The sequence below is a fragment of the Pleurodeles waltl genome, chromosome 9 (genome assembly GCF_031143425.1).
Source record: "Pleurodeles waltl isolate 20211129_DDA chromosome 9, aPleWal1.hap1.20221129, whole genome shotgun sequence".
Classification (NCBI taxonomy): Eukaryota; Metazoa; Chordata; class Amphibia; order Caudata; family Salamandridae; genus Pleurodeles; species Pleurodeles waltl.
In genome coordinates this window covers 965,086,113-965,105,068 of record NC_090448.1, presented here as the reverse complement: position 1 = coordinate 965,105,068, position 18,956 = coordinate 965,086,113, and the positions used below count along the sequence as shown (strand labels likewise).

Genomic DNA, 18,956 nt, shown 5'->3' with positions numbered 1-18,956 from the left:
TCTCACACCTATGGGTCTCGTCCAGGTGTGATTTTTTCTGCATAACTGCAGCGTTCTGCCCTCATATATCCAACAAGTGTGGGGTGCCCCGGGCGATTACTCATGATTAGAGCTTAGCGCTGCGAAATTCGCTATTTGGCTTGCTCCAAAGTCGCCTCAGGCAGCCCACCAAGTCCTCCTTGCGCCTCTGGCCCCATCCGGTCGTGCTTGGCCAAGATGATAGAGGAATATATGGAGGAAGAGTCCCTACAAGTGCTCCAAATAGATAATGAGTTCAGTCAAGCAGAGGACGCTTCTATACACCAGGCAGGGGCAATGGAGCCTTTCGAATGCCGCTTACTGGAATTGGCCTGCGCTTGCCCCGTACCTATAGGGGGTGCCCTGGACAACCTCCCCTCAGGGGTTTCCCTCGTGAAGCACCCACCTCAGAAGCGCTAGCTGAGAAACCCGCAGACCTAGGCGTCTCTGAATCCCTCAAGAAGGTCTTCACTAGGCTGGAGCCTTCTGTAGAGGATAGCCCTCAAGGTCCATTAGAATTACCTCTTGTGTCAGATGATGGTGATTCGCCGGACGAAGTGGGTCCGTCCCGCCCCTGGCGCCCTTTGCCTCTAGATGACCCCAAATTTCAGGAGCCTGTGACAGACATGCTCGAACCAGAGGATCTCATCCATCCACGCTCTTCGGAGTGGTCCCCCATGGATAAGGTGGCCAGATATGTGGCTAGCCGACTTCGCAAGCCTTTAGATAAAGAGGTGAGGGCATGTCTCCACGGGAAGGTGGCACTAACTCCCGAACTGAATCCCCGCATGGTCACATTCCTTCAGAAGTACTTCAAGGACGCTAAGAAAGGGATATACAGATCCTGGCGCTCATGCCAGGATAAATTGCTGGACGTCAGTGGCCCCCTAACAAAGATTTTCATTTTTTCTAGGCAACGCCAACTGTGCTCTCTCCACCAAATGAAGCCGTTCTTTCCTCCTTAAAGTGGACCCAGAGCTAGGCAAACTAGATCCGACAGAGGCGGGCCTCACGGCACAGTGGGGACTCTTCGGGGAGCCTTTTATGAAGGAACTGGGCAAGTTTGTGGCAACGTTCACCTCAATGGACAAAGCACAAACGTCCATTAAGAAAATCTTCAACCACAAAATTTTCATCGGGCCGGCCGTGGAAGAGGGCGCTCGACCAGCTTCTTCTATATCCAGAGCCCTCCCAAAGGCCTCAGACGCCAGCAAGACCAGCCCTGTCAAGGGGAATTCTTCAACACCCGGAGACCCTAATGGGACTAAATTCAAGAGGTTCCTCCAGAGTGCAGTTTCAAACCCAGTCAGGTAAGATCCCACAATTCTTCCCCCCTAAATCTGGGAGGCAGGCTGCATGGTTCAAACACAATTGGGAACGGGTCACTTCAGACGCATGGGTTTTACAAACCATACAGGGCTTCCAAATAGAGTTCTACGGTACCCCGGTGCAGCCGGTTTCCCCACGCCCACTGCAATTTGCAGAAGATCAAGCCGACATGATAGACAAGGCGGTAGCTGAACTTCTGCAAAAGAATGCCATAACCAGGACACAACTACATCCTAATGGTTTCCTAAGCAATCTCTTTCTGGTGGAGAGACGGACAGCAGGTAACGCCCGGTAATCAACCTCAGGGAATTTAATGGCTGGCTAGTGTACTGCCATTTCAAGCTGGGGGGTATCCATCTTCTACGCGACCTCCTGAGACCCAAAGACTGGATGGTCCGATTGGATCTTCAGGATGCCAATCTCACAGTACCGATATTTCCCCCTCACCGCAGATTTCTGCAGTTCAGGTGGAGGTGCCAAGTTTACGAATTCAAGACCCTCCCCTTCGGCCTTTCCTCTGCTCCGTGGTGTTTTACCAAGGCCCTCAAATCAGTTATGGAAAAATTAAGAGCTCAAGACTTTCGCCTTATAGTGCACCTGGACGATATCCTCATAAAGGCTCAATGTCCACACCGTCTGTCAAACCAACACCAGGTGGCAGTCAATCTTTTAGAGGACTTGGATACCCTTTCTGGGGTTTGTGATAGACTCTGTTGAGAAATCTGTCAGCCTCCCTACACGAAAGATTGCGAAAATACACAGGGAGTTCAGGAGAACTATAGTGAAGAGATCAACTTCACTCCAACAGATTGCCAGGGTGGTTGGTTTAGTATCCTCTTCAATCCAGGCGATTTTCCCGGCCCTCTTCACTACAAGGCCCTGCAACACTTAAAGGCCTCTCACTTATGCAGAGGCCTTCAATACTCAGAGAGGGTTCCCCTTACAGGCGAGGTGATGGACGTGAGGAGGTGGTGGCCGACGTATATGGAGGCCTGGAATGGCAATGCCATATTTGGTTCTGATCCCGACGTAGTGATTGAATCTGACGCCAGCAAGTCCGGATGGGGAGCGCATTGCGGGGACTCTTCTACAGGTGGAAAATGGTCAGATGAGGAACGGGAATTGTATATTAATTGCCTAGAGCTCATGGCGGGGTCCTTCGCAATAAAGTGTTGGATGAAAGATTGGGTCTGTTGCACTGTCCTGCTGAAAACGGACAGTCGATCGGCGGTCAGATATATTAACAAGCTGGGGGGGCCTACGTTCAAGATGTTGGCAGACTTATCCAAAGATCTCCTGGAGTTTTGTCTCACCAAGAATGTTTCCGTTACGGCAGAATATTTGTCGGGCACCTCCAATTCCGTAGCAGACTGGTACTCCAGACAGTGGTCGGACACAAGTCTGTGGCGCCTGAACCCGTTGATTTTCCGATGTTTGGACACCCTTTGGGGTCCGTTCTCGAAAGACCTGTTTGCGTCCCGGCTGGATCACCAAGTTCCTTGTTTCTTCAGTTGGAGGCCGGATCTTCTGGCGATAGCGACCAATGCATTTCTGCAGGATTGGTCAAAGGAACAAGGGTATGCGTTTCCCCCTTTCGCGATGATGACAAGATTGACAGCGCATGTTCGCAGGCAGAAAGCCAACGTAGTCCTGATCACTCCTTGCTGGAGCTCACAAGTCTTGTTTCCGGTTCTTCTGGAACTTTCTTGGGATTCTCCAATCCTTCTAACCTGCGTTCAGCATCTCCTTCAAGATTTCCTGGGCAACTGTCACCCGTTGGTGAGACTAGACTGGCTGCCGCTTATGGCCTGGTGGATTTCAGGCAACCCTGGAGAGTCCCAGGGTTATCGGAGGAAGCTGAAAGCCTGCTGGCAGCAGCAGGGGCAGACGGAATGAACAAACATTACAGGTCAGCATGGTTCAGGTGGGTATGTTGGTATGTTGAAAACAACCATGATCCCATGGGGTGTCAAGTGGTTCCCATCCTGAATTTTGTGGCATCCCTTGCGGCCCAGGGGTTAGCGTACAGAACAATAAATTCTTACAAGTCGGCTATTTGGGCAGGCCACCTACCTCTGGAAGGTTCCCCAGTAGGAAACCATCATCTTGTTTGCAAACTAATGAGGCATATGCTTGACTTTGACGCCCGAGCCACGCTACTCAGCGCTTTGGGATGTGAATCTCGTTCTCAACCTCTTTCTGTCTTGGTAACAGAACAAATTTTTATCCCGCAAGGAGTTATTGGCGAAGTTGGCCATGCTTTTATGCCTGGTCTCATATTGCAGAGTGTTGGACGTGAGGGGCTCAGGATCTTCTGAGCCAATCTTTCACTGCAGACGGAGTTACGTTACATATTTCCAGGCAGACAAAAACCAATTACAAGGTGGTCTTACCCGGCTTTTCACAAATTCCCCAAATTGTGGGTAGTTTGCTGTCTCAAGGCTTATGAGGAAATGACGGAGGAGTTTGGACCTCCAGGAGAGAGAGAATTACTTATTTCATTCAGGAAACCTCATAAGGCAGTCTCATGTCCCACCACTGAGAGGTGGATTCGGTGGATAATGCAGGAAGCGGGGGTCAATGCCTCGATATTTGGTGCTCACTCGGAAAGAGGAGCAATGGCCTCCAAAGCGTTCCGCTTAGGAGCCCATTTGGAGGACATAATGCAGCGGATTGGGCTTCTGATTCCATGTTCAAGCGGTTTTACTTTAAACCAGTATTGGACATAGCCTCGTTGGTGGTGAATAAGCTTTGAACGGGCATAAACCTCACCTCTGGTCCTGACATAGAATGAAATATTTCCTAGTAGACATGAAGGAAAGTTTCAATTCTATTAAGGACATGGAGGCGAGGATTATTCCCACCCATAGCTTGTCACGACCATTACCCGACCCTGAGACTACGCTCAAAGATTTAGCAGACTTTTATAGCCTAAAGTCAAAGTAATGTTGAAAATGTTGTCTTTCCGACTGAGTGTTCTGATAATCCAAAGTTATGAAAGGTTGGAAAATGTTTTTTTTATTGTGCCTAAATGCAATTGCTCTAGTATTTCTGGTTGTCTTCAAGGCTCTTGGATTATCTTACTGTTATGCAAATTATGTTTTGCGATAGTTACCAGGTTTTGTTCTCTCTTTATTCAATAGGGACTGAAGGATCCAAACAGGAATGAAGGAAGAGGAGATCAGCATTTTCTGTCGCATCCAAGAAAGAGGACGTCACAAGGGGAGCGACCTGGATGGCACTGAACGAAGACTGGCTCATTGGTCATGGGACTTGTAGTTCTTTTCCCTAGGTTTCATGGGAAAAGTAGTTTTTTGTTATGGTTTATGTTGAAGCTGCTGAACAAAATAAAGGAAGAAAGCAAGGCATAATCCTCGCCTCCGAATTGAAACTTTCCTTCATGTTTACTAGGACATTTTTAATTCGTTCTTTGAAGAAACAATACTTCTAGATGTTGTGCCTGCTGTATAAGTAGTAGAATATTTCAAGAGTATCCCTTTGAGGCAGCCTGGGGGATAGATGGTCTTTTATCCAAATTATGTGGGCTACTGTGATTTAAAATATATTGTATTGGGTGAAGAGCCCATAAACCATCCTAGATATGGTCTGCCTCATTCACAACACTTGCAGGTGCACAATGTCATTTGGTAGGGCTGCTTCTGGCTTCCAGACAGTCACATGACAAAAGGATATCACAACCTTACGTGATGAACAGAGTGATATCATACTCTAGCACCAGGTCCCATCCTTCGGTGTTCACACTATGACATCACTATGGTGGTTGATGCCAGTTTCCTCAAAGAAGATCCATGACTTTTCATGGGATCCCAGGGTTACTTTAAAATTAAAAACAACAAGCATAATATTTTACAGAACTTAATTTGAACCTAAATAGGAATTACAAAATGAACATGGTATCAGACTGTTTTTTAAATTTAACAGAGTTTCAATGTAAAGGGAAAGTACGGTTCTCACTTAAAAAAGAAACACAAAACGCCCCAGTCAAACAAGGAGCAATAGCACTACAAGAGCAAAAAAAGAACAACAGCAAGGAAGTTAGGCTTTGTGGCAAATCCAGACCATCACCAATGTGCTAGAAAATCTCTGCAAAGGGAAATCACTACTTAAAAGAGAAAGCACGTCCCAAACTCTCTTACCTTCTCTTCTATTTCCTGCTTCAGCATCTGGTATTTGCGCCTGAGCTTGACATCTTCCTCTTCCATTTGGGTCATCTGGTCAGTCAGCTTGTCACATTCCACCTTCATCTTTTCTACCTGCCTGCGCTGCGTTTTGATCATGTTTTTGTCTTCTATTAATTCTGCCTGTGGTTGGAGCGAGTACATTATACTTTAATCACAGTATTTCTTAGCTTGGACTCATTAAACTTAAAAATAAAACATTACGCGCTAAAAATGAAAAACCTTCTGAAAGCATAGGAATCACAACCTGCAACACATTTCCACACGTGGGTATTTTCTTTAGTCTTTCTTGTTGGTACAATAAAGAAATTCATCTATCAGAGTCAATTGAATGAACCACAACAACCTTGTTCTTCTGACCTTTAATTTAGTATTGCCAAATTACCTTTATTAACACATTTTGTGGTGAATCCTCTATCTTCCAGCACATTCCACACCTTCTGAATATCCCAGGCACTAGACTGGATCAGGAAAATTTTAACAAGAAGCAGCTTACCACTGCCGTGAGGTGATGCCGTGGCCATGGGGTCCACTTGTCCTGTACACTGCCTCTGGATGTGATGACACAAGTTTGTATACAGAGCCTCACAGTTCACTGGCATCAATTCCTATTCAGAAGCGTACGAGCAGTACACAAAATCTAAGCTATGTTATGTGCCATTGAAAAATTTTAATTTAATAACCACTTCTTAGAACAGGGAAAGTGTGTGTTCGTGAGGAACCAGTAAGAGAAAGGACTAAATCACCACAAATTGTGTTACAAAATGTGTGGGAACGGAGAAAGGGTCTTTGCATGGCTCTGGCGTATGTGCCCCTGCCTCTAGGTCCCCATAACAAACTATGGTGTTTTTGATCCCTTCTCCGCAACCCACACAATATTCTTACATAGCGGCTGAAGATCCCTCTGTGATATAGAGTAAGACGACAATCGGTGCGCTGTGATTGGAGGACTATAGCATGTGCACCTTCCTTTTGAAGAGCGTGACAACTTGTCATTCCACCAGCCTACCAGAGGTGGCAGTAAAGTGATTATTGATAAAAAGGCCTGCCCTGAAACAATCATCAGCTGTGCAGAATGACGGTAATGTAGTATGAGGTGCATGTGTCTATAGACACACTCACTTTCATTTTGTAAAGTTGTGGAACCCAAGGGAGTACCGAACATGAAAGGTCAGACAGAGACCAGACATCTGATGTGAACTGGAGGACTCTTTCAGACATTCCAGATTCATTGTAGTGTGCCAGACTTGAGAGTATTTAGTAGAGGAGACAGTGATTCCTTTTGAAAAACTATAGAGTTTCCCCCTGCTCTTTTACATTCTGGAACAGCAACACTCGCCATAGATTAACAGATAGCTTGAGTGGGACATCCCAGATATGTTTTGTGCTTTTGTTTTGAGTTTCTACTCAAAGGAGATTCCCAGCTCCCCCTCTCCACCTCCACCTTCCAACTCATAGTCTGGACAAAGACCCTGGTGTAACACATCTGCATGGAAATAACAAAAGTGCAGAACGATCAAGAACCAGTGACATAGCTGAACAAACTGAATACAGAAAGTTGGCCTTCAACCTGAGAATAAAGATGGGGCAGGTTTGCAGTAACTACAATCAACTGGGACCACTTGCAGAAGGGTAGCCTTGTTTCTACTTCTGAGCTGATCAAATGTTTAGAAGGGGTGCTAAAGGTGCCCTTGCCTGAGAAAGACCGTGCTGAGAAGGTAGGGGCTGTGAAGGAGATATGTAAGCATATTTGATGCTACTGCTCTGACGTTGAGGAGACATGCACAGCTGTGCTGCGAGTGATGCTTGGATTCCCGGAATAGCCACCAGAAAAGGTGATCTTTATTGACACCTGAACCATAAATGCTGGGGTGCATTTGACAGAGTTAGTTCAGACCAAAGTGTCTAGCGCTGAGAAGCATCTAGGCACTGAAGGAAGCCGACCTCCATCACAGTTGAAGGAGAAGAAGAAACTTACATGTGTCATGAAGCAACTGCACCAGCAAGATGACTTCCTCACCGCAACCTGGGCTGAGCACCTACATTATTTGGGTGGTGGGTTGTGAGTGGGCCTGCGAAAGAACCCATTCTACAAGATCAACAGGAGCATGAGCACAGTGAATCAGATGCACCCTCCTCTTCAGTGGTGCTGACTCAACTGCTAATGATCTAATTAGTGGCCACTACTCCTCTCACACAAGAACACAAATTCGGCAAGTAGGCCAGGGCAGAAAAAACATTACCTCAGCTTACTGCGCGATGCCAGATGCACACAACTTGAAATGCTCCTACTGACAGCAATACTAGCAGACATGATCTGCTCTCAAAGAATACCACAAATCTGACTAGCACTGTTACAGTGTACCAAGATGAGGAGCAGGCGTACGTATCTACTGGGTCCATTTAGTGACTATGTGAAACAAGCCCTCCAGCCCACCAACTCTCCATAAGGCACCAGAGCTTCCTCCTGATAGCACAATGAACCATTCCACTTTGATTCCATACTCTGTTCCTGAGGAAAGCGTTGGTACTACTCCCACTAAGGAACAGCACAATTGTCTAAATAATTTGGCTAAAGGCAATGTGTGTCCCCAGGTTGCTCTAAAGGGAAACCTGTGAAATATTCTGCTTTTTTTTTTTTTTTTTAGAGTTGGCACAACATCTAAGAGCATTATTTATTTAAAGAGTGAATTATGCTCAATATTTCCAGTTGTGCGACTTTTAATAAAGTACTTTTTTTTATAAACCACAGTAATGACTAAACAGTGATTTAATGGCTGATCTTTGATCCCTCTTGCATTCTGGATTTCTATCCTACACCAGCTCCAAAATAAGCCTTTGACTGCTCAACTTCATTACCCTGAGAGTCGAGTGCTAAATGGGTATATCTGGTGATCATTCTTGGGCGCAGTAGTAGAGATAAGCCATGCACAAGCAGTAAACTGCTCTGATTCACCGAAACTGTAACCAGATTTCCCATGGCTCCTCAAAAAGTTCCCAGCGAACATAGCTTGTTTTTATGTACACTTATTCCTACAGACTCCCTCTACTTCTGAATGAATCCCATCGCAGGCAGTGGGATTGACAAGTGCCATCTCATTAGGAAATTACACAGAGCTTCCCTGAAATATGATCATCACCTTAGTGTCTGACATCTACACCACAGTGCTTTGCAAATAAGCAGATAGGACCTGGTCACTGTCTGACAAACCTCAGCCATTGCAACAACCATGGGAAAAGTAGGCAACAGTGTCCTAACCCTTATATATTGGACCTTGATACCTCACGAGTATCCCTCTTTTCAAAGCTCCACAAATTTTAATGTATAAAACAGTCTAACAGGAAATCATGCGTTTTTAAAAGATCCATCTTTCTTCTATTATTCATCTGTCCTGGGAAACCTACAAGCCGCTGATTATCAACTTGAACAGCATTGGTTCTGCACACATAGAAGTAAAGAATTCACGTAGACTGCCTGCTATGATTCTTCTCTTTTTGCTTGGTGTGACAAAGAGAAGGAAAGAAAATGGCAAGGTAATTGTCAGGGCGACATGGTAGACAGATTCAACCTTTGGTAAGTGGGATAGGGCAGTCTAGCAGGTTGTGTAGGAAGATTCCCCTTCTGTACTCTGTGACATACAGGACCCCATTACCATTAACACTTCTATCCAACAAACTCAAGTCTAGTGAGTTTAGCTTCACAACACCATTGTTAAGATTATTACACTATGTGAAGAAGGGCTCACTGACACGCAGCTTTCAGACACCACATTACTTACACTTGCTTCACATGAGATATAACTTAGTCCCTCACCTCCTTCCTCGCATAAATGTAACTGGTCAGTATTGCGACAAAGCAACACTGCGTACACTCCATACTCTGTCATCTCCCAATTTGACCGCACTTCTCAAAACTTCAATGACCGTCTGCAGGACTGAACATTATGGCATACCTTTTACACAATACACTATACACACAATTGTCCTACTTTCACACCAAGGATGATCAATTTCGAATTGTTTCTCTTCCTTGTCTGAGCCTGATGAAATTCTACTTTCTTTCTTATTTCAACATCGACCTCAGGACCAACATTTATCTGGTATCTTTTCACAATTCACAGAGGTACCAACTTAGTGGTAGATTTTCTTCATTGCAATAGCTCAAATAGCATTTTCCCAATAACTGAGTAAGGTGTAATCCTGTACAACAGTGCCATTGCCTGTAATGATTCCTTCCAAGGCAGGCCTGATTTAAGAGCTAATTGTATAGCCTCCTTCACTACCTTGTTAAATCATTCAATGTAGTCAGTCTCTGGGTGGTATAATGCTACCCTCTTAAATTTGACTCCATAATTTTTTAGAAACATGAATTTGCATGATGGTTGTTGCACCACATTATTTGAAATCAACACTTTGGGGATCCCTTCTTGACAAAAATATCTTTAAAAATTCTACAGTATCAGTTGTAATGTTGCTCAGACATGCATAGCTCAGGTCACTTGAAATAGTAATTAACTGAGATAATGGTGTAAGATTCTCTGGACGGTAGCCTTGAAAAGGGTCCCATTAAATCAATGGCAACATTGTACTATGGTCTATCTGGTAACACAACCATTTTCAGTGGGATCTACAGCGTTTACTTGTTTTATCACACCAACATGTTCTACATTCCATTACCCATCGATCAATCATACTATTAATTCATGACCATCAATACGTTTTCTCTGATACACCACGCCTTTCATGGGATGTCCTCAAAACTATATTTTGAATTCTAATGGTAGGAACAACCCATTAGCCACAATGTTGTTTCATCCACAAACATATTCTATTTCATAATGGTACATTTGCAAGTTGGAAGCCAATCTTGGGGTTAAATTCCTTCCACCCTCAATTGAGTAATTCCTCTCCGCCAGTTGTAGGGTGCACAAAGCATATGCATAATCCGTTTGTCTGTGTATTGCCTATGAGAAAGAATAGTGCCAAAACAATATCCACAATCATCTTCTGCAATTACAGATTCTGCACCCATCGAAAATGGTTACAAACAAGGGGCACAGGCTAGGTCAGATTTAACCAAAGCAAAAACGTAGATTGTTCACAAGACCATGCAACCTTCATATTTTTCTTCAGCAACTTCCTTAATGGTTCACATTACTTGCGTAATGTTTAACAAATCTTAAATAGATTTCTGTCAATCCTAAAAATTACATCAACTGTTCTTTACATGTTGGCTCTGGTGCATTCATTTTAGCATCTACATGGCTTGTCTTAGGTTGAATACCCTCAATGGATATCACTTGTCCTATCCATGCACTCTATTTCAGATCGTCCAAATTTACATTTACTCATTTTGATTGAGACTATTTACTCTTAATTCAGCCAAAACATTTCTTAAATTATTATTGTGCTCTACTTTGCCCTTGCAAAACACCAATATGTCACCTTAGAAGACACAGGCGTCTAATAAACAACTACCTGTTTTGTCATCACTCTTTGGAATATCACTGAGGCACTTGCCAACACAAATGGTATTCTCTTATACTAGAATGCACCTTTAGGCATGATGAACTTGGAAAGTGCCATGAGTTATCTTCTAGTTCTATCTGATGATAGGCACTAGTGAGACTGATTGTTGGAAACACCTTGGTAATACAGACAGACAACAGTAATTCTTTCAGATTTGGTAATGGAAACGTGTCCCCCCAAACAGCATCATTCATACATCTCAAATCTACAGATAGTCTAAGATTCCCATTAGTCTGGACTCAAATTAAAACTGGGTGCAGCCAATGGGGTACTTCAATTGGCTAAATAATATCTTTGTTACATAAATCCACAAGAATGTCCTTTAATTTAATCTGTAATAACTAGGAACATTAAACATTTTCTGCCTGACAGGAATGGCATTATCCTTTAGTTTAATTTTATGTTTTAGATTTTTCAATTTACCTAAGTTTGAGCTGAACACTTTCACAAATTCCTTTTCAATCCCTTCATAACCTCAACAATAAGCAGTTTCTTGTACTACATTAACTCATATTTAATTACATCCCCAGTTCAACCTGATGGGACCAACTCAAAGTCATTCCACCCTGTGCAGCTATGTACATCTTATCATGGAATTTCCTACTCTTGAATTCCGAATTGACCCACACAAATCCTACCATGTTACCAGTAAAGCTAGCTAGGCTTACATCAGCTTGTAATACTGTCCTATTAGGCCACAACGTGTCAAACAATGTTCTACCCATTATGGTAAGCCGACTGCAAAAATCTATCATAACAATCACCTTCATGCCATCTATTACCATTTCATAACATGGTAATTTTTTCTGTCATCTTTTAAAATTGTTCTCTCAATCACCTACACTCAAAGGAATACCTTGTCTGGCAAAATTACCTTCATTATAATCATATTCTGAAAGAAGGTTAACTTCTCCTCATGTGTTTACAAACTACTGAAATGCACTTTTTTTCTTGCACAATCTGGAAATCATATCCAGAGCAGGACAATGCCTGCCATTACCTAAATGGTCTTTAGACCCACATCTATTATAGTAGGTACTTTTTTGTATGCCTCAATATTAAAAAATTTCCTTGGTCTCGTTCACATTTTCACACACAGCAATCACCATAACAGACAACTGACTATTGATCCTCACTACCGGAATGCATTTTTCTGGTTCTTTAATACTTCACACTACATATAGAGCAGCCCTCAAAGTCATTTCACCCATGAATCATAATCCTTCCTGTATGTTCAATGGTTTAATCTTCATTAATATTTTGTCTCGCAAAACATGGCCATGTGTCATGTGTTGGAAATTACATGTTACTACTAATCCTCTTAAAGCAGCTGCATATTGGTCATTAATTTGGTCCTCTTTTTGAGATCTAGAATAACATTTAAATATCTCTAGTACCACATTTATCTTACTGCAATACCTTTTCTGTAATTGTTAATTTGTAATGTCATACACCTCACATTTCTATCCCCATCCTTTTACATATACATCCATCCTTTTACTCATGAACATACCCAGGTGTTCATCTATCTAGCAACATCACAAAACAAAATAAAATGATGGACGGAGTGTTGAAACTTTTCAAACACTCACCCCCAGTCCAGCCCGAACTGCTAGGCCAGGTCCTCCCTGGACAGGAAACAAGCATCCTGGGACCGGTTTCAGGGGATCACCCTTCATCAGCCAGGCTAGATTGAATCCTGTGGCGCAGCGAGCAAGGGACCCACGTCTGGGCATACCCCTGCCACTTAGGGCGCACAAAGCAACATCCCAAAACAAAATAAAATGATGGACGGAGTGTTGAAACTCCAGTCACAGATCTGGGTTTAATCCATCGTTATTTTGCTCGGCACGTCACCCCAGTTTAGACCCAGCCATATGCAAATCAGTCTTGACCCTGTTCCCCATGGGAACAGTCCAGCCCGAACTGCTAGGCCAGGTCCTCCCTGGACAGGAAACAAGCATCCTGGGACCGGTTTCAGGGTATCACCCTTCATCAGCCAGGCTAGCTTGAATCCTGTGGCGCAGCGATCTATCCTTTCAACCTTCCCCACCTGTCCATTCTTCATCCTTCCATCCATCCATCCATCCATCCATCCTTTCTCCTACTGATCTCTTACTCTTCATCTTTTCGTCCTTCGTTTCACCCTTGTAGTCTACCTTATTTCCTTTCACATTTTCTTCTGCCCATCTTTCAATTCTCTTCCTGTTCTTAATTTCTCTTTCTATCCTCCCAACTTTTGTCCCTCATCCTTACTTTTTCTTATTCACATTGGGATCTGATGCTCCTTTTTTCTATTTGTCCCCTTCTCTGTGTATTACCTATTTTAATTATTTCCTAATTCATCTGTGTTTGTTTCCACTGCTGCCTGTTAGTCCACCTCCCACAACCCTCTGCTATGGTATTCCTTAACAGTATTATTTATGAGCATTTTCTCTGCAGACAGAAGAGGAGCATAAACTACTAATTAATGTTTTAGTAGGGCCCAGTTCACCAGCTCATTAGACCCAGTGGCAGCCCAGCTTAAGATGCCTAAATGGGGGTTCACTACGCCATTGCAAACAGCAGAATACGTAGGCAGCCGTGCTCTGCATATAGCTTGTGTCTCTTGAGCTCTGTCACCCTGGGAGATCTCAGGGACCACTAAGCTTTGGCAATAAGTCTTGCCTTTACATGGTTGTTCATTTTCAGGAATTGTTCTCTTTGTTACTTCAGAGGAAGCCAGTGATATTAACTTAATATTAAGTGTTTCCACCTTCATGTTGAGAAACAATCACTATCAACAGATATTTAATGTGGGGATATAATAAATGTACTAAATTGAAACACTTTCAAATGTAAGGAAATACATTTATTAACTTTATTTTAGAGTCTTTATCCAGTTTTTTTCGTAACAATTTACCTGCAAAATATTTGAAGGCTTGGCTTGTGCGTTGGCATAAAGAGCCAGGACAGACACCTTTACTAGACATGTTATTGACATGCCTGTCACGAGGGCTATTCACAAAACCTTAAAGGCCTCATCAACATCAACACTGCAGAAAAGAAAATAGTTACTCGCCTGTAACTGTAGTTTTCCAGTACTGGAATCTTCCATGGACTCATATGCTTGAACCCTTCCCCATCATCAAGATGGGAGTCTCCAGTACTTTTGAAAAGCAATGTCTTAAATACATACGTTGTAGGTCTTTAGTTTAGTATTATTTTTTTTAAAGGCCCAAACGTTAGAGTCAACCAATCAGGTGACACCACCCCTTAGAACCCTCCTGAGAGAAGCTGTCTTCCCTCAGATTTTGAAGCACTAGTGCATATATAGTATATCACTGACGGAAATAAAGGTGGCCTTCTCTGGGGAGATGGGTGGGTCGCATGTGAATCCATGAAAGATTCCAATACTGGAGAATTACAGTCACAGGTAAGTAACTATTTTCTTACTCTAGTATTGGAACTTTCATACACTCACATGCTTGTATTGGAGTAGCAAGCAGTAGGAAGCACACATCTTTTTTGGCATCTCTTTTTCTTTTCTTTTTAATAAAAATATATACAATGAGATTAACAATGTAACACAGGAAAGATGCAGAGGCTGTAGAGAAAATTGTGCATAATAGAGTACGTGGCTGGTGGGAAGATGGAAAAGTCTCACCTTTATTTAAAGATTTCTTAGCACCGCCTGTCCTACTGCTGCATCTCTCGCGGCTTCTGTATCAAAACAGTAGTGTTGAGTGAAGGTGAATGTATTTTTCCATGTTGCCACAAGGCGGATTCAGGCAACGATACTCCTGCGAACAATGCCATGGATGTGTAGATGGCTCTCGTGGAATGTGCATGTACTGCAGAGTTCAAAGGCTGGCCACCTTTTGATAATGACAAACAGAAGTACTGTAAATCCATCTGGATATGCTCTATTTTATTAAAGGACAACCCTTCATAGGTGCACTGTCGGCTACAAAGAGCTGATTTGTTTTCTCGAAGGTTTTAGTCCTGTCAAAGTAAAACGTTATGCATATTTTGAGATCTAGCGAGTGGAGGGCTCACTCGGCTGCAGTCTGAGGGTTTGGAAAGAATGATTTGAGGATTATAGGCTCATTGAGATGAAAGTCTGAGGGGACTTTAAAATTAATTTTGTATTAGTACGTAAAACGGCTCCGTCTTCTCTGAATTGAAGGGATGGTTGTTGGATGGTAAAAGCCTGAATTTCGCTAACCCTATGTGCAGATGTGAGTGCAAGGAGTAGAGCCACCTTCCAGGAAATATACTTCAAGTCCGCTCTATAGATGGGCTGAAACTGAACTTTCATCAATTGTCCTAATACGATGTTTAGTTGCCATGCCAGAGGAGGGCCTCTGACAGGGGTAAAAGCTCTGAACAATCCCTTGAGAAATTGCTCATTGAGAATGAGCCTGACAGACCACAAATGATTACCTGATGATGTTCTAAAACAGGAAATGACAGCAAAGTGCAACTGAATGGAAGTGATTGCACTAGGTGCACTAGGTAGGGCAAGGTCTCTTCTGGAGAAAAAGAAAGGGATGCACTTTAGCAGTTGCACACCACATACAGAACCTCTTCCACTTCAGGTGGTATGTTTTATTCATACTAACCGCCCGTGTCACTGCAAATATGTCTCTGCAGCCCTTTGGAATATTCAGATGACCACATTCTTGGAATTCAGGAGCCAGGCTGATAGACTGAGAGAATTGGGATCAGGATGCCAAATTTGTGACTGGCTCATCATCAGTAAATATGGGATCGGCTTGAGCCAGATGGGCGGATGGACTGACAATAGAAGAAGCTCTGTGTACCAGTGCCGGCGTGGCCATCCGGGGGCTATTAGTATGATCTGACAAGACTCTGTTTTCAGCTTGATGAGCATCCTTGGAAAGTAAGGAATCGGAGAAAGAGGCGTAAGCAAATTTCCCGGACTATGCAATCGAGAAGTCATCCCCCCGTGACTCCCCGACAGGTATGCCAGCTTGCGAATAACTGGCATTTGCCAATCTGTGGGGTCGCGAAGAGATCCAGACTTGGCTTTCCTCACTGGAGAAAGATGGAGTCTAGCATTCTCTGGTCCAATTCCCACTGGTGACAAGTGGTCCTCATCCTGGTTAGGGTGTCTGGTATGGCGTTATGGTGTCCTGACACGTTTTCTGCCTTCAGTTATACTGTGTGGCGGAAACACCAGCTCCAGTGAGCCTCCTGAGACAGTAGGCGAGATCGAGTTTCTCCCTGTTTGTTTATGTAGTTCATTGTTGCTGTGTTGTCTGTTCTGATAAGCAGCGTGATCCTGGGAAGGAAGGCTTGTAGTGCCAGATATACTGCCCTTAACTCGAGAAGATTTATGTGAATCCCCTGATATGAAGGAGGTCACTTGCCACTGACCTGAAGGTCCTGGAGGTAAGCTCCTCATCCATCTAGGGAGTGCATCCATTCTTATGACTAGTGGGGAGGTTTGAGGTCAGAATGGAAGGCCCAATGAGATATCTACATTGCTTGTCCACCAGTTGAGGGACGTGACTATGAACGGAGTTACTTGAATGATACCTTCGAATGACCCTGACGCTTGTTTCCATTGAATATCCAGTGCTTCCTGAAAAAGACGCATTGTAGGCAACAGTACTGTATGAAATGGATATAAGAGGACATCATATATAGGAGAGATTTGTAAAGGCGAACTGAAAGGGACTTTTTTTTGTTGCAAGTGTCTCGCTGGGGTTGATCATTTTTTGTGTCTCTCAAGTGTGGGGTAGGTTGTTTTGAGACTGGTATCCAATATGGCTCCCAAGAGGAGTAATCTCCGTGATTATTGGAACACCGATTTGTCCGGGTTGAGAGTGAGTCCTTGCTAGCTCTTTGAAAAGGCGCAAAGTAGCTGTGGTGGACACCTTTGCGGATTGTTTGGTAGAGGCTTTCACCAACCAGTCATTGATAGAGGGAAATATTTGATGCTGGTGTTGCTGGAGATAAGCTGCAACTGGTGCTAAACATTTGGTGAAGATGCTGGAAGCAGACTTTAGACCAAAGGGTAAGACTCTGAATTGAAAGTGACTGCCGGCAAGTAAACCCATAGGAACATTCTGTGCCTCAGGTGGATGGATCTGTGAAAATAGGCATTTTGGAGGTCTAGGGAGGACATGTAATCTTCCTTTTTGAGGAGCTTGGAAATATCTTGGAGTGTGACTATGCAAAATGGTTGTTTCTTGGGATATTTGTTGAGTTCTCGCAAGTCGAGAATTGGTCTCCATTGTTGTGACTTCTTTCGGATGAGGAAGGAACAGGAATAGAAAGCATTTCCCTTTTGGGAGTTGGGAACTTTCTCTGTTGCCCCTTTTTGTAAAATGGCCTTTACTTCTAATTTGAGCAAGCGTATCTGTTTTTGTATCCCTGGTTGAGGTGGTGTTAGAGGGAGTCTTTGTACAAATTCTAGAAGGTGTCTAAATAGAACTATGTCTAGGACCCATTTGTCTGTAGTTATCTGTCTCCATCGATGTAGGCAGTCTATAATTCTCCGTGGTACCCTGGATTGGGGAAAACTGTGGTAGCTGGCTTCCGGTTGCAGTCATTGACTGCGGGAGGTGTCCTTGACCTGTGTTGTGGACTTTCCTCTTGGAGGAGGTCAATTGTATGCTACCGCAGGTGATTGTCTCTGATGATACGGAGACCGGATCAGTGGAGTACTGGAGGAGTATGATGGATAGAAATACTGGTGATCTTTTCCATAAAAGGAGGATTGGCCTTTTCCTGTAGCACTGCAAAAAGGCACTTTCCTGTACTGCAATGTGCCTAGCGACGAGCAGTGTCTGTGTCAGACGTGATAGTTTTGAGAGCTTCATCCACATGCTTCCCAAACAAAGCCTCTCCATCATCTTTCAAGCCCAGTATATTTGTTCGACTTCTAGTCTGAAGTTGGTGCCTTAAGCCATTCCTGAAGGTGTAATACTGCTGCTCTAGCCAGCTGTCTAAATCGGGTAGAGACGATGTCTAAGGTACAGTCAATTTCAGAGGAAGAATGCTGGCCTTCCAAAAACACCTTCTTTGCTTCCTCTCTGATGTTTTCGGATAGCTCATCCAAATACTGGGATATATTTGACCATAACTGTCTGTAGTATCTGCTGAGAAGCGCCAATGAATTTGCAGCTCTGACACTCAGGGTGGATATTGCCAAAAATGCTTACCTATGTTATCAAGATGTCTGGCATCTTTATCAGGTGGTGCTGTCAGAGGTGTGGAGGGGTTTCTTGGCCTGCGCTGTGCTGCCTGTGAGATGAACGAATCAGGTATAGGGTGATCTGTTCGGCAGGTAGGAGCATCTTCTGGGGGTTTGTATTTCTTGTCCAGTTTGGCTAATACTGCAGGTACTGTGGCTGGATTATGCATGATCTTTACGCCCTGGCTCCACACATATTCAATAATGGGAATGACCCTGACTGTTTTCTGATAGGACTCTTTGAAGTCAAAGAAAACAGTCCAGTTGTGCTGCGGGCATGGGTAGGTCGAATCGTGTGGCCGCTCTTTCTAAGAGGTTGTAGAAACCTCCTATGTCTTCTGGAGGTGACTCAACTGTAGGTGGTGTTGGGGATGCTGGTGTGGGCAAGATGTATTCATCCCATCCATCTTGATGACTCTGAATTTCACCTTCTTCTCTCTCTTCTTCAGAAGATGTTGGGTCATGTAGTGGCACCACCAAAGGAGAGCGGTGTGAGATTGGCGTTGTAGGCAAACAATGTGGCGGAGGAGTAAGTGTTTGAGAGGGGATACATTCTGCAGAGGCTGGAGCTTGTTGCGCAGGAGTAACTACTGGAGGGAACATGCTCTATAATCTGCTAAAACTGATTGCCGATCAGATATAAGGGCTGGCGGAATGCATACCATGTCTTGTTG

The 18,956-nt window shown here is 43.8% G+C and overlaps 1 protein-coding gene across 3 annotated transcripts in view; it reads right to left on the bottom strand.

Moving 5' to 3' along the window:
* Positions 1-18,956, bottom strand: part of CEP128 (centrosomal protein 128) — a 722,948-nt gene that overhangs the window by 414,566 nt on the left and 289,426 nt on the right. For all 3 annotated transcript variants that reach the window (XM_069208366.1, XM_069208365.1, XM_069208367.1), the window contains one exon: positions 5,505-5,669. In XM_069208366.1, coding sequence (XP_069064467.1) covers positions 5,505-5,669 — 165 coding nt within the window. The remainder of the gene's footprint in view (positions 1-5,504; positions 5,670-18,956) is intronic.